This window comes from Palaemon carinicauda, chromosome 13, assembly GCF_036898095.1.
Source record: "Palaemon carinicauda isolate YSFRI2023 chromosome 13, ASM3689809v2, whole genome shotgun sequence".
Lineage (NCBI taxonomy): Eukaryota > Metazoa > Arthropoda > Malacostraca > Decapoda > Palaemonidae > Palaemon > Palaemon carinicauda.
Window position 1 is genome coordinate 94937451 of NC_090737.1, and position 16701 is coordinate 94954151.

General features: G+C 39.9%; 1 protein-coding gene across 1 annotated transcript in view; it reads right to left on the reverse strand.

Moving 5' to 3' along the window:
* Positions 1–12636, reverse strand: part of LOC137651714 (KRAB-A domain-containing protein 2-like) — a 66969-nt gene extending 54333 nt beyond the window's left edge. The window contains exon 1 of the mRNA XM_068384934.1: positions 12214–12636. Coding sequence (XP_068241035.1) covers positions 12214–12636 — 423 coding nt within the window. The remainder of the gene's footprint in view (positions 1–12213) is intronic.
* Between the last annotated feature and the right edge of the window lie 4065 nt (positions 12637–16701).

Genomic DNA, 16701 nt, shown 5'->3' on the forward strand with positions numbered 1-16701 from the left:
GTATTTGTTGAAACGTACGACCAGGCCGTTCTCCTGTAGGCGTTTGAGGACGGTGCGATCGTGCCTCCTGTGTACCTCCTTGGTTTTCGAGAATATCAGGATGTCGTCGACGTAGCAGACCCAGAAAGGTAGGTCACCAGAATGCTATCCATTAGTCTTTGGAAAGTCTCCCCGGCGTTGCGTAGACCGAAGGTTGAGTATGCGAAGGTGTAGGATCCAAACGGCGTTACAATGGCAGTTTTCGGGATGTCTTCCGGAAATACGGGGACCTGGAAGTAAGACTTGAGGAGGTCCATCTTGGTAAAATACTTCGCGCCGTGCAACGCGTTCGTTAGGTCCTGCATGTTGGGCAGCGGGTAGTGATTGGGCGTTGTGATGAGGTTGAGGCGCCTGTAGTCGCCACAAGGTCTCCAGGACCCGTCCGGCTTTTTTACTATGTGTAGGGGCGATGCCCAGGGGCTCGATGCTTTCTTACAGATACCCATGCGTTCCATGTCCTCGAAGGCGCATTTGGCATCCTTCAGTTACTGGGGCGGGAGGCGGCGGAATTTGGCGTGAGTAGGAGGTCCTGTCATTGTGATGTGGTGGTAGATCTCGTGCTTGGACGGGGAACCTGGCGAGTGTCGGAGCTCGGGCTTGAAAACCTCGATAAATTCTCGTAGGAGGTCGGCGTAGGGGTCCGTCGTTACGGTGGATACAGACATTTTCTAGTTCTATATTTTTTTGTGTAAATTCTCTCTAGCTTTGGGAAATCTTCTACATAGGACACAGCATACAATAAGAAATCTGACTTGCTTTTTCTGCATTTGTTCACCAGACAAAGAAACAGTACAAGTGAATCTTCATCAAGGAATAAAGCGTACTAGAGCGAGTCAGACTTCTTCCCTCTGCTGAGTATATCGTAGAATATCCCTTAGGTATCCAGGGTAAATTGGGAACAGCTGCCATCTTTTAGGAATCTCCTACTTAGAACACAGCATACAGGAAGTCAGACTTGTTTCTTCTGCATTTGTTCACCTGATAAAGAAACAGTACAAGTGAATCATCATCAAGGAACAAAGCATACTTGAGCAAGTCAGACTTCTTCCCTCTGCTGAGAATTGATTGGCAACAGTCGTCATTTTATTATTTATCTGCTGCCATCTTCTTCTTCTTCTTCTTCTTCTTCTTCTTTTGTATTTTATAGTTATATATATATTTTTTTTTAATTTATATCTAGCTCTGGGGAATCTTCTACATACGACACAGCATACAATAAGAAATCTGACTTGCCTTTTCTGCATTTGTTCACCTGACAATGAAACAGTACAGGTAAATCTTCATCAAGGAACAAAGCATACTTGAGCAAGTCAGACTTCTTCCCTCTGCTGAATACATCTTGTAGAATATCCCTTAGGTGTTCAGAATAGATTGGGAACAGTCGCCATTTTTTTATTTCTCTGCTGCCATCTTCTTCTTCTTCTTCTTCTTCTTCTTTTGTATTTTCTAGTTCTATATTTTTTTGTGCAATTTCTCTCCAACTTTGGGGAATCTTCTACATAAGACACAACATACAATAAGAAATCTGACTTGCTTTTTCTGCATTTGTTCACCAGACAAAGAAACAGTACAGGTGAATCTTCATCAAGGAACAAAGCGTACTAGAGCAAGTCAGACTTCTTCCCTCTGCTGAGTATATCTCGTAGAATATCCCTTTTGTATCCAGAGTAAATTGGGAACATTCGACATCTTTTGGGAATCTCCTACTTAGAACACAGCATACAGGAAGTCAGACTTGTTTCTTCTGCATTTGTTCATCTGACAAAGAAACAGTACAAGTGAATCTTCATCAAGGAACAAAGCATACTTGAGCAAGTCAGACTTCTTTCCTCTGCGGAGTCCATCTTGTAGAATATCCCTTAGGTGTCCAGATTGGTTTGGGAACAATCGCCATTTTGTTGTTTCTCTGCTGCCATCTTCTTCTTATTTTGTATTTTCTAGTTGTATATTTTTTTTTTGTATTTTCTCTCCAGCTTTGTGAAATCTTCTACATAGAACACAGCATACAAGAAGAAGTCAGACTTGCTTGTTCTGCATTTGTTCACCTGGCAAAGAAATAGTACAGGTGAATCTTCATGTAGGATCATAGCTTACCATTGCAAGTCACACTTCTTCCCTCTACTAAGTCCATCTTGTAGAATATTCCTTAGGTGTCCAGAATAGATTGGGAACAGTAGCCCTGTTGTTTTTTTTTTTGCATTCTTCTTCTTCTTCTTCTTCTTCTTCTTCTTCTTCTTTTGTATTTTATAGTTCTATATATATTTTTTTTAATTTATATCTAGCTCTGGGGAATCTTCTACATATGACACAGCATACAATAAGAAATCTGACTTGTCTTTTCTGCATTTGTTCACCTGACAATGAAACAGTACAGGTAAATCTTCATCAAGGAACAAAGCATACTTGAGCAAGTCAGACTTCTTCCCTCTGCTGAATACATCTTGTAGAATATCCCTTAGGTGTTCAGAATAGATTGGGAACAGTCGCCATTTTTTTATTTCTCTGCTGCCATCATCTTCTTCTTCTTCTTCTTCTTCTTTTGTATTTTCTAGTTCTATATTTTTTTGTGCAATTTCTCTCCAACTTTGGGGAATCTTCTACATACGACACAGCATACAATAAGAAATCTGACTTGCCTTTTCTGCATTTGTTCACCTGACAATGAAACAGTACAGGTAAATCTTCATCAAGGAACAAAGCATACTTGAGCAAGTCAGACTTCTTCCCTCTGCTGAATACATCTTGTAGAATATCCCTTAGGTGTTCAGAATAGATTGGGAACAGTCGCCATTTTTTTATTTCTCTGCTGCCATCTTCTTCTTCTTCTTCTTCTTCTTCTTTTGTATTTTCTAGTTCTATATTTTTTTGTGCAATTTCTCTCCAACTTTGGGGAATCTTCTACATAAGACACAGCATACAATAAGAAATCTGACTTGCTTTTTCTGCATTTGTTCACCAGACAAAGAAACAGTACAGGTGAATCTTCATCAAGGAACAAAGCGTACTAGAGCGAGTCAGACTTCTTCCCTCTGCTGAGTATATCTCGTAGAATATCCCTTTTGTATCCAGAGTAAATTGGGAACATTCGACATCTTTTGGGAATCTCCTACTTAGAACACAGCATACAGGAAGTCAGACTTGTTTCTTCTGCATTTGTTCATCTGACAAAGAAACAGTACAAGTGAATCTTCATCAAGGAACAAAGCATACTTGAGCAAGTCAGACTTCTTTCCTCTGCGGAGTCCATCTTGTAGAATATCCCTTAGGTGTCCAGATTGGTTTGGGAACAATCGCCATTTTGTTGTTTCTCTGCTACCATCTTCTTATTTTGTATTTTCTAGTTGTATATTTTTTTTTTGTATTTTCTCTCCAGCTTTGTGAAATCTTCTACATAGAACACAGCATACAAGAAGAAGTCAGACTTGCTTGTTCTGCATTTGTTCACCTGGCAAAGAAATAGTACAGGTGAATCTTCATGTAGGATCATAGCTTACCATTGCAAGTCACACTTCTTCCCTCTACTAAGTCCATCTTGTAGAATATTCCTTAGGTGTCCAGAATAGATTGGGAACAGTAGCCCTGTTCTTCTTCTTCTTCTTCTTCTTCTTCTTCTTCTTCTTCTTCTTCTTCTTCTTCTTCTTCTTCTTCTTTTTTTGGGGGGGGGGTTTCTAGTTATACATATTTTGTATTTTCTATCAAGTTTTGGGGAATCTTCTTTAGAGAACACATCATACTAGAAGTCAGACTTGTTTCTTCTGCATTTGTCCAACTGACAAAGAAACAGTACAGGTGAATCTTCATCAAGGAACAAAGCATACTAAAGAAAGTCAGACTTCATCCCCCTGCTGAGTCCATCCTGTAGAATATTCCTTATCCAGAATAAATTGGTAACAGTCACCATTTTGTTGTTTCCCCGCTGCCATTTTCCTCTTCTTCTTCTTCTTCTTCTTCTGGACATCTAGTTCCATATAATATTTTGAATTTTTTGTTTTTTTTTTTTGTGGTGGAGGGGAAGTTAGTTTATATGTTTTATGGATCTTTTAGTTTTTATATATTTTGATATTTCAATATAATTTTATTCTCTTTATTTTTACTCTTTCCATTGAATAACCTGTTTATTTCTTGTAATCTACATAAAGCTGCCTCCTTAGCATCTCTTCTTAGAATTTCTTTCAGTACCACATATTCTTCCACATCCTTTAGTTTAATGTTATTCACATTTTCAGTATTTCCTGTTCCCTCAAAATGGCTTATAAGTTCTTTCACTTGTCCTTTTTGAACTTCTACTGTGTTTGTTTTCTTCTTCCATATTCCCTTTTCTCTCTCTATCATATTTTCATACTTTCGAACGAGCTCTTCAACTATTCCTGTCACGTGTGACCTCTCGTATTCCCGTATTTCCCGTATTCTAGCTAAGGCTGAGTCCTTAGCACCTCTTCTTAGAATTTCTCTTGGTACCTCATATTCTTCGTCACCTATTTCTTTGATATTCACTTCAGTATTTCCTGTTCCCTCAAAATGGCTTATAAGTTCTTTCACTTGTCCTTTTTGAACTTCTACTGTGTTTGTTTTCTTCTTCCATATTCCCTTTTCTCTCTCTATCATATTTTCATACTTTCGAACGAGCTTTTCAACTATTCCTGTCACGTGTGACCTCTCGTATTCCAATATTTCCCGTATTCTAGCTAAGGCTGAGTCCTTAGCACCTCTTCTTAGAATTTCTCTTGGTACCACATATTCTTCCTCACCCATTAGTTTGATATTCACTTCAGTATTTCCTGTTCCCTCAAAATGGCTTATAAGTTCTTTCACTTGTCCTTTTTTAACTTCTACTGTGTTTGTTTTCTTCTTCCATATCCCCTTTTCTCTCTCTATCATATTTTCATACTTTTGAACGAGCTCTTCAACTATTCCTATCTCGTGTGACCTCTCGTATTCCCGTATTTCCCGTATTCTAGCTAAGGCTGAGTCCTTAGCACATCTTCTTAGAATTTCTCTTGGTACCACATATTCTTCCTCACCCATTAGTTTGATATTCACTTCAGTATTTCCTGTTCCCTCAAAATGGCTTATAAGTTCTTTCACTTGTCCTTTTTGAACTTCTACTGTGTTTGTTTTCTTCTTCCATATTCCCTTTTCTCTCTCTATCATATTTTCATACTTTCGAACGAGCTTTTCAACTATTCCTGTCACGTGTGACCTCTCGTATTCCAATATTTCCCGTATTCTAGCTAAGGCTGAGTCCTTAGCACCTCTTCTTAGAATTTCTCTTGGTACCACATATTCTTCCTCACCCATTAGTTTGATATTCACTTCAGTATTTCCTGTTCCCTCAAAATGGCTTATAAGTTCTTTCACTTGTCCTTTTTGAACTTCTACTGGGTTTGTTTTCTTCTTCCATATTACCCTTTCTCTCTCTATCATATTTTCATACTTTTGAACGAGCTCTTCAACTATTCCTGTCTCGTGTGACCTCTCGTATTCCATTATTTCCCGTATTCTAGCTAAGGCTGAGTCCTTAGCACCTCTTCTTAGAATTTCTCTTGGTACCTCATATTCTTCGTCACCTATTTGTTTGATATTCACTTCAGTATTTCCTGTTCCCTCAAAATGGCTTATAAGTTCTTTCACTTGTCCTTTTTGAACTTCTACTGGGTTTGTTTTCTTCTTCCATATTCCCTTTTCTCCCTCTATCATATTTTCATACTTTCGAACGAGCTCTTCAACTATTCCTGTCACGTGTGACCTCTCGTATTCCAATATTTCCCGTATTCTAGCTAAGGCTGAGTCCTTAGCACCTCTTCTTAGAATTTCTCTTGGTACCACATATTCTTCCTCACCTATTTGTTTGATATTCACTTCAGTATTTCCTGTTCCCTCAAAATGGCTTATAAGTTCTTTCACTTGTCCTTTTTTAACTTCTACTGTGTTTGTTTTCTTCTTCCATATTCCCTTTTCTCTCTATATCATATTTTCATACTTTCGAACGAGCTCTTCATCTATTCCTGTCACGTGTGACCTCTCGTATTCCAATATTTCCCGTATTCTAGCTAAGGCTGAGTCCTTAGCACCTCTTCTTTGAATTTCTCTTGGTACCTCATATTCTTCGTCACCTATTTGTTTGATATTCACCTCAGTATTTCCTGTTCCCTCAAAATGGCTTATAAGTTCTTTCACTTGTCCTTTTTGAACTTCTACCTGGCTTTGGTTTCTTCTTCCATATTCCCTTTTCTCTCTCTATCATATTTTCATACTTTCGAACGAGCTCTTCAACTATTCCTGTCTCGTGTGACCTCTCGTATTCCAGTATTTCCCGTATTCTAGCTAAAGGTGAGTCTTTAGCATCTCTTATCAGAATTTCTCGCATTGCTGCATATTCTTCAATATCAACTTTCTTCATATCAGTTTGATGTCCGACAACATTAACGTTTTCCTCGAATACTTGAACCCTTTGTTTTACTTTACCTTTTTTTCCTTGTATAGCAATTCTCTCCTTCCTCCTTATTTCTTCATGGCTTTCCATAATAGATTCGTATTTTTCTATTAAACCTTCTACAACAGTCTTGTTTCTATTATAGAGTTTTCCCTCATCCACCAAATCTATAACGAGTCCTTCGTTTTGGGCCTTATAAGATCGTGATTCATTCTCAGACATTCCTCTTGCATGTGAAATAAATGTTCCGGAATCTAAGACGGAACAAAAACAACAACATAAAAGCTTACCTTGTGAAGCTCCAATAAGATCCTTAAGAGTTTGTTCCAATTCAGAAACATTTTTAGCATCCAAACCGTCACAACAATTACCCTTAAAACTCTCCATATTCAATCTAACTTCTTTCTGCCCATCACCACCTTTAGTTTTAAAAAACGGAGTCTTCACTGAAGTCTTCTGAATGTCTTCACAAGGAAAAAGGATCCCAGCGACATCTGTCATTTGACGAAAGATTTTTGATTTTCTTTTCCTAATTTGTATTTGAAATATTGAGCATATATATATATATATATATATATATATATATATATATATATATATATATATATATATATATATATATATATATATTATACACAAACAAGAGTAGACAATATCTTAATGGGGTCCAAATATCAAACACAAAATCTCTTCGGACATAGTGAACTCCTGCAGGTTTTTAGGATGAGAAAAGTACAGCGATCTGACCGGATTTAACACTGAAGTCTCCTGGATGTCTGCACACCGAAACTGGATCCCGAAGGCATCTGGGATCTGACGAACGGTTTATATTCTATCTTCCTAATTTATATTTGAAATTTCGATTATATATATATATATATATATATAAATAAATATATATATATATATATATATATATATATATATAAATATATATATATATATACAAAATAGTAGACAATATCCAAAAATCCCTCCGGACATACTGACCTCCAGTTAGTTTTTAGGATAAGAAAACTACAATTACATACATCCATTTATTTGGTGTCGACAAGCATTTTGAATCACTTTTTCATTCTTGCAACGGAAAAGAAATCGATTCTTCAGGAATGCCTCTCGTGTTCAAAGCAGAACGAATTGGGAGGCTTACTAGCCGTGCCATAAGTTTATGTCCGGATCTGTGGCTATCTCCGGTTCGATTCTCTTTGGAATGGCGTCTCTCGTATGACAGTCTCGAAGCTCGAATGTTTTCTCCTCAGTGAAGAAGTATCTGCAACCCCCGTCTCCGATAGAGTTCAAGATTCCACAGTTGGGAAGGGGTTGATGTTCAAATTGGGTCTTGCTTGTGCAGCGCAGTTTAGAATGAGAGGCTTTCTCGCAATTCCCCCTCACAATTTTTTACACTGTATCCATAGGTCCACTTCATCTGGAACGGTTTCAATCCCGCAACAGCTAAAAGGGTTTGTGGCTTCAGGATTCTCCGGGAAGTCTTGGCTGCAGGATTTTTCGGGAAGTCTTGGCTGCAGGATTCTTCGGGAAGTCTTGGCTGCAGGATTCTTCGGAAAGTCTTGGCTGTAGGATTCTCCGGGAAGTCTCGCAGCTTCAGCGTTTTCTTTCCAGTGTAGAATCTTCTGCTCTTTCATTCAGTTTATGCATGACTTGCCACTACTGAATGCGGTACTTGAGCATGTTACTTCACGTTTATATTGAGTAGATAATCCCTGTAATGGCGTCCAAAGGAGCGAAGACAGGATCTTTCTGGACAAATTGATCCTCAGGAAAACTGTATTTGCTTCCCTCCATTCCATTTTCGTTGTCTTCTAAAGGACTCATCATTTCCTCGAGAAGGAGGTTATCGAGCGTCGTCAGGAATACTTCGGCTGAGTGATGGAATTGCGCTTTAATATAAAGGCTGTGGCGGTGGAAATTAAAATTTATTCGGATACTCTGAAATTAATTACCAAATATTGATAGATAAAAACTTTCGAAGTACAAATGATTTTCGTATTTTCGCAATTTCTTCAGGTTTTCAGGTGTGAGCCCTCTTGTTTCAATTTTAGAAACACACGCAGAGAGAGAGAGAGAGAGAGAGAGAGAGAGAGAGAGAGAGAGAGAGAGAGAGAGAGAGAGAGACTGGGCTATTTATTTACAAAATAAAATATTAATAGAGAGAGAGAGAGAGAGAGAGAGAGAGAGAGAGAGAGAGAGAGAGAGAGAGAGAGAGACGGGGCTATTTATTTACAAACTAAAATATTAAGAGAGAGAGAGAGAGAGAGAGAGAGAGAGAGAGAGAGAGAGAGAGAGAGAGAGAGAGAGAGAGGTATTTATTTACAAACTAAAATATTTGGAGAGAGTGAACTAAGATGGAACAAGTTACATTTTCCTTTTTAGGATAGAAAGAGAGAGCGAGAGCGGAGTGCGTATTCATTTACAGACAAAAAAGAATTAAGAAATAGCCAACTAAGAAAAGTTACTTTTTCTTCATTGAACTTGATGCTAATAACATTAATTTATGACCTAGTCAATGTCATAGTATTATTGTAGCAGTAATACTTGCTCTAGTAGTGAGGAAGGTGTTACAGCAGTAGTAGTCGTAAAATATGTAGCCTTAGGAGCTGGTAAAAAGATGGAAAAAATATACCAGCATTTATAGTCTACGTATTTTATTTTCTATTTTAAGTATATTGTCAGATCATATTCAGTTGTATTAATTCCCTTAAACTAACCTCGTATCTATTGAACTCTCATTCCATTACAATTTCAATTTTTTATTACCTCTGTCAACGAGGTTGGAAGGAGGTTGTGTTTCACCCCCTGTTTGTGTGTTTGTTTGTTTTTTAGTGAACACCTTCCTGCCCACAATTTTAATCGTAGAGTAATGAAACTTGCATGAATTAACTGTTTTGTAAAAATGCTGAAATGATTGAATTTTGGAAGGGCAAGGTCAAATATCAAGGTCACGGTCAAGCAAAATGTCCGATTCATGTAATCAGTCAAAAGTAATGACATGGTTGTCACAGAGACCCCAACTTGGTTCATATTTGACCTTATGAAAATCCCCGCCAATTAATACATGTTAAGGTTGAAGGTCAACGTCTAGTCCATGGTCAAGGTCAAGCAAAAGGACAAATTCCGAGCATTAACCATACGGCCACAATTTTAATCGTAAAGTAATGAAAGTTGCAGGGATTATAAACTTTTCTGTAAAGAGCTTGAAATTATTAAATTTTGGAATGTCAAAGGTCAAGGTCCCTGACGAACAAAAGATCCATATCGCGTAATCAGCCATAGATTTGGACATCGTTGTCACAGAGACTTCAAACTTGGTTCATATTTGGGTAGGAAAATCACCGCCAATTAATACATGTTAAGGTCAAAGGTTAAGGTCATCGTCGAGCAAAAGGTTGAGAAATAAATTGCTGTGGCGGAGGCCTGCACTCTATTGAGTGCCCCTCTATTTTCGTATAATTTGGCGCTAAAACTTATTTAGTTGAAGGATAGATATTACACCGCTCCCACATTGTATTAATTCAAAGTAAACCATTATATGACGCAAGCTACCTTAAACACAAGCAACAACCAATCACGGAAGAGCATGACGTACGAAGCTAGTCAACAAGAACAACCAATCACAACTGAGAATGACGTAGCCAGTTTGATTTGGGAAAAGACAAGGTTTTACTAATGGGTTTATGAACTGCTGTTTGCAGAATCGCTCACATTGTGTGCCACGCCATTCAAATTTTTTTTTTATTCTTCGATTTTTTTTTATTATCTTTAATTATATTTTCCTGGAATACATGTAGTCAATGTGCGGCGTAAAAAGTCTTAATCAGCTGTGTATTAGTTATTAATTTCCAATTTCCCGTATATATATATATATATATATATATATATATATATATATATATATATATATATATATATATATATATCTATGTAAGTATGTATGTATGTATGTATATCTTACACCCGATCTGTGAAATTGCCCATTTCATGAAGTGGGCTAACCACTTGCCCATTTCATGAAGTGAGCAAACTACTTGCCCAGTTCATGAAATGGGCAAGAGGTTAGCCCACTTCATGAAATGGGCAAATGAACCCTCACCCATTTCATGAAATGGGCTGCCATGATGCATGGAAATATATCTTTGGTACAAAAATAACCTTTTTATATAAATGAATCTCGCGCTGCTGCTCCAAGATCAAATCTCTTTGCACTTCAATGTCCTACAATATTATTCAGAGAAATTAAAATAAATGATCGTTATGACAACCATAAAGTATTTGTGCAGGAAGGGGAAAAACTAACCAACACGAAAGGACTTTACTTAATGAAACAAGCTACTTTAAACACAACTTAGTGAAAGAAATATTACTACAACTGAACAGCAATAAATACGGACATACACAAACTGATTATATATTTTTTTTCTTAGTATTTGGGTCAAAATAAGGAAACCTAATACAAATATTTTAAGTTGAAAAAAAAATCTTTTGATAAAATAAAATACAATTTTTTTAAACAGCTGTTTTAATCATTAAAAATATAGGCAAAATTCACGTCTATGTAAGCAATGGTCTACATATCAAACAAATTTACAGTAATTATTTGTCAATATTGTCACATTATTTGTGGCTGTGGCAAGCACTGTTGCATCGAAGGCTAGCTTTCAAACAAGAACACCGCTTTGACAAGCAATTGCTCCTGCAAAGACATCTCTGGTATCCTTGGCCACCACACACACTTCCTGCTCGAACTAGTTAGCGAATATTTAACTGTTGTTTGGGGATATTTTCAGGCAAAAGTCCTTTGTACTGAACAAATTCGAATTGATTTCTGGTAAGTTTACCATTGATAATTCCAATTTGTGCCAATTACATAACCACTGTCTTCAACTGCTAATACAACACCTACTATGTTAGTGGGGGGAGGGGGGTCTCCTTTACTACGGTTAAATTGAGACACCAGTACAGACACATTGTCTCCAACATCAACTGCTCGCATTGATCTAGTGCTGCGTACTAACATTCGTTGAGCTTGCTCCCTTTCTTGCCTTTTTTGCTGGATGCAGTACTTCGGTTGAGATATTTTCTTGTTCCATGGCAGGTTGCTGCTGAGAGTCTGCAACTGGATGTGGTTCACGTTCAAATTCAGGGTCTACTGATATTAGGTCATCCCGAGCTGAATCTCCGGTAAGTGGAAGCCTTTCACGTTCTTCTTCAATACCAGACGATATTTTGCTGATGAATGCATCTGCTAAATTTGACTTAAGACAACATCTTGGCTTGTTGCCAGTGAGCGCTTGATAAGGAGTCATCTTGATCGCCTCATGATATGAAATGTTCATGGCCCACTGAACAAAACGGACACCATAACTCCATTTAGCACAATTATTGTCTCTTATCCATGCCATGAGCTTGAGTTTCATATCCCCATTACCTCTTTCAATAGATCCCTGACTCTGGGGATGCCGAGGACGCCCATTTACTAAGATGAGTTCAGGCCATAGTGAGGTTAGTTCTTGGATCACTTCAGCTGTAAATCCACGTCCATTGTCAGACTGAAGGATGTGTGGTGCACCTATATCCAAGAAGATGAAAAGAAGTTCATTGGCAACCTCAGCTGCTATCTTTGATTTCAGGGGACGAATTACATGAAACTTCGTTAGATACTCCATATAGTGCAGAATAAAGCGATAACTTCCATCCTTCATAGTCTGCATGTCGACCAGATCTACTTGTCCTCTTTCACTGAGATCTCTTACGGACAGTGGTCTGACCACACCTCCTGCTGCCGTTTCTTTTCTGCGACGCTTTTCAACAAAGCGCTCACATTGCACGATATATAGTGACACAATTGATCTTGGAACATTTCCATATTTTTCACACACCTCCTTGTAGGTCTTCTTATCGCCACCATGGCCGGTGTTAATGTGGGCTTGGATAATTCCTATGACTGATTCTTTAGTTGCCATATATTTTCCATTCTTCTTTTTAACTGTTTCTATTTCACCAAAGGAGGCAATCTGAAAAGTTTGCCAGATGTGGTAGTGTTCTCTTTTAAGCGTCTGTCTAGTCTTTCCTCTTTTCAAAATGGCAATTAGAGTCTTCTCATATTCAGTAGACCACAAGGTAGCACAACTTGCTATTTCTTCTTCCATGACTAAAGCTTGAAAGGGTTATACTTTGAAAATGCCAGCATATATTATGTTAAAAGTGTTTGTATTACATCACTTAATAAAAGACTTTAAAATAACTTTTTCTGGTTTAACAATTCGTTTAGAACAAATTTTAAGATTCATGCATGAAACTGATCATTTCATGAAGTGGGCTAACCACTTGCCCATTTCATGAACTGGGCAAGTGGTTTGCTCACTTCATGAAATGGACAAGTGATTAGCCCAATTCATGAAATGGGCAATTTCACAGATTGGGTGTAACATATATATATATATATATATATATATTATATATATATATATATATATATATATATATATATATATATATATATATATATTATCTACATATATATACATATACATATATATATATATATATATATATATATATATATATATATATATATATATATATATTATCTACATATATATACATACATATATATATATATATATATATATATATATATATATATATATATATATATATATATATTATCTACATATATATACATATACATATATATATATATATATATATATATATATATATATATATATTTTTTTTTTTCAATATTTAACTTAGCCGGTGATTATATAGCTGCAACTCTGTTGCTCGACAGACAACTCTACGGTAAAAACTCGCCAGCGATCGCTACACAGGTTGCGGATGTGCCCAACAGCGCCATCTGTCGTCCAGATACCCAGTTCTCAATGTAAACAAAGACTCAATTTTCTCTCTGTCGAGGTGTCGACAAGACGTACTCACTCGCTGTTGCTAAACTGGAGTTTTTTCACAACTAATTGGTGAAGTACTTTATTCTAGTTTTGAGCTTTCGCTGTGCAGGGTTTCTCTTCACACAAATCCTTGAACTCTTTTTGATAACGGATTCTTTGTTGATGACTTTTTGATAGTTTTTTGAATTTCCCTTTGACCAATTCAAAATGGCTGACCCTTCACAAGTCCCCAAATTTAGGAAGTGCAATGCTAGGGACTGTTCAAGGCGTCTTCCGAAGGCTTCTATCGACCCTCACACTGTTTGTTCCAATTGTCAGGATAAAACCTGTCAATTGGAAGATCGGTGTGAGGAGTGCGTTGGCCTTTCGGAATTCGATTTTATCGAATTTCAAAAGTATACACGTAGGCTAGAGAGAGATAGAGTTAGGAGAAGTTCTTCTCGTTCTATTGATATATCCTCTCCTCATGCCCCACAACCTATTCCTTCCCCTGTAGTGGTTGCTCCTAAGCCCCCTCCTGGCACTCAGGAACCTTCGATGGCTGATATGATGCGTGCCATCCAGGCTCTGGGTGAGAGAGTTGAGTCCCTTGCTAGTGACCGTAATCAGCTCATGGCGGATGTGAAGGAGCTTAAGTGCAAAAGTGCAGTGGGAAGTGCTAAAGTGCCGAGTGATAGTGTTGTGGATAGTGTTGCGCTTGAGGGTTCGTCTGTTCGTGCCTGTCGTCCTCCTAGTCCGGGACCTCTTGCAAGCTCCCAAGTCCAGGGGAGAAGCAATGTCGTACGACAAATGGGTTCGAGAGGCTTTAATCAGCGAACAGACGTTCCCTCCGTGGTATCGGGCGTATCTACCCAAGATCGCTCCTACCTAACTAAGACGAGAGAGCCCATTTATACCTCGTCTTCGGAAGGTGTTTCTCGCAAGAAACCCTGGACCAAGGTCTCACGACCGTTAAAACGCAAGTCGGTCCCTTCAGCGCAAGTCCAACGGCCCGGTTGCAGCCACTGGGACAGTTCGGACTCGCTGTCGTCATCCGATGACTGCTCACCGCCTAAGAGAGGCAAAGCGGTACCGCTTCGGACAGTAACCCCGTCTGTCGCCGCACCTGCTCCCGTAGACCCTAAGTGGTCTCTACTGCAAGACATGCAGTCTAAACTGACGTCTCTAATGCAGGACTTTCGTGCGGAGAAGGTTGCTGCCGCACCAGCTAGTGCAGTACCTAGCCTACAACCTTCCACACGATCGGTTGTGCGTCCGGTGGACGCTGAGGTAACCTTCTCACGCACACCAGTTGAGAGAGTTCCTCCTCCCATGCGTTCCAGTGTGATCTGCCAGCCGCATGTTGACGTTAAGAGACGCTCGGAGGTTGCCGTTGACGTTCTAGAGGTTCAACAACCGTCAGAGTTGCTTTGTTTTGACGCGGTGCGTCAACCTCCGCAACCCAGTGTGATTTCCACTGCGCACCCACATCAGTCCAGACAGTCTGGAGTAGACGCTGTGCGTCCCCGCGCTGCCATGGTTGTTGCCAGCTCACAGACTGGGCAGCAGTTCCATGACGTTGCGTCCGGCTCAGTCACGCATGCACCCGTGCGACCGGACTCAGCGAACCAGCCGTTACCCACTCCGTTGCCGTTTCCTCATCAGTTGTCGGATGAGGAACTTTCTGATGATGATGGTGCTGCACACATAGATGAACCACTATCAGATTTGGACGAGCCTAAGTCTACTCAACCCTCTTTGAACTTTAGAAAAGTTTTGGCCATCTTCAAAGAGTTGTTTCCGGACCAGTTTGTTTCTGTGGCTCCTCGTTCTCCGCCGTCAGAGTTTGTGTTAGGCATGCCGTCTACCACTCCTGCCTTTACTAGACTCGTCCTCGCACGCTCGTCCAAGAGGGCTTTGCGGGTGATAGGAGAATGGTTGCAGTCCAAGAAGAGTTTAGCGAAGACAGCCTTTGCGTTTCCCCCTGCTAGACTCTTCTAGATCGAGCGTCTGGTATGCCACGGGAGAAGTTCTCGGCTTGGGAGTTCCTGCCTCTGCCCAGGGCGACTTCTCAAGTCTTGTAGACTCTCCCCGCCGCCTTGCCATGAGACGCTCAAAGATATGTTGGTCATCTTCGGACCTGGACCACCTTTTGAAAGGTATCTTTAGGGCCTTCGAAGTTTTTAACTTCTTAGACTGGTGTCTAGGAGCCCTAAGCAGAAAGACCTCTCCGACAGAGAAGGAGACTTCCTTGCTCATTATGTCCTGCATGGACAAGGCCGTACGTGATGGGTCTAATGAGCTTGCTGCATCATTTGTGTCCGGAGTCCTTAAAAAGCGTGAAAACCTATGCTCATTCCTTTCAGCTGGAGTTACACAGTGCCAGAGATCTGAGCTTCTCTTTGCTCTTCTTTCCAAGTGCCTTTTTCCAGAAGCCCTGATTAAGGAAATAGCCGCTTCATTGGTGCAGAAGGACACTCATGATCTTGTTGCGTCCTCCGCTCGCAAAGCTCCCCCTTTGCCTACCTTGTCAGCTAGACCAAGGATGGACACTCCAGCGTCCCGTTTTATTCCGCCCTTTCGTGGCAGAGCCTCCAGCAGAGGAGGTGCTCGTGCCGAAGGGAAACGAGGAAAGAAGAAAGGATCCAAGTCCTTTAAGGGCAGAGTCTGACTGCCCGCATCTTCAGACAGTAGTGGGAGCCAGACTCAAGAACTTCTGGCAGACCTGGGAGAAGAGAGGCGCAGATGCACAATCTGTGAAGTTGCTCAGAGAGGGGTACAAGATCCCTTTTGTACGGAAACCCCCTCTAGCAACGTCTCCCATCGATCTCTCTCCCAGGTACAGAGAGGAAGACAAGACACGAGCCTTGAAACAGGAAGTGTCTCTTTTACTAGAGAAGGGAGCGGTGGTCAAAGTCTCGGACCTTCAATCTCCGGGATTCTACAACCGACTCTTCTTGGTGCCAAAGAAGACAGGAGGGTGGAGGCCGGTGCTAGACGTCAGTGCTCTGAATGTCTTTGTCAAAAAGCAGACGTTCTCCATGGAGACCACAAAGTCAGTCTTAGCAGCGGTCAGAAGGGAAGACTGGATGGTCTCTTTAGACCTAAGGGACGCCTACTTCCACGTCCCCATCCACCCGGACTCCCAACCTTTTCTGAGATTCGTTTTCGAAAAGGTTGTCTACCAGTTTCAAGCCCTGTGCTTTGGCCTAAGCACAGCTCCTCTTGTGTTTACGAGGCTGATGAGGAATGTAGCCAAATTCCTTCATTTATCGGACATCCGAGCCTCCCTCTATTTGGACGACTGGCTTCTCAGAGCTTCTTCCA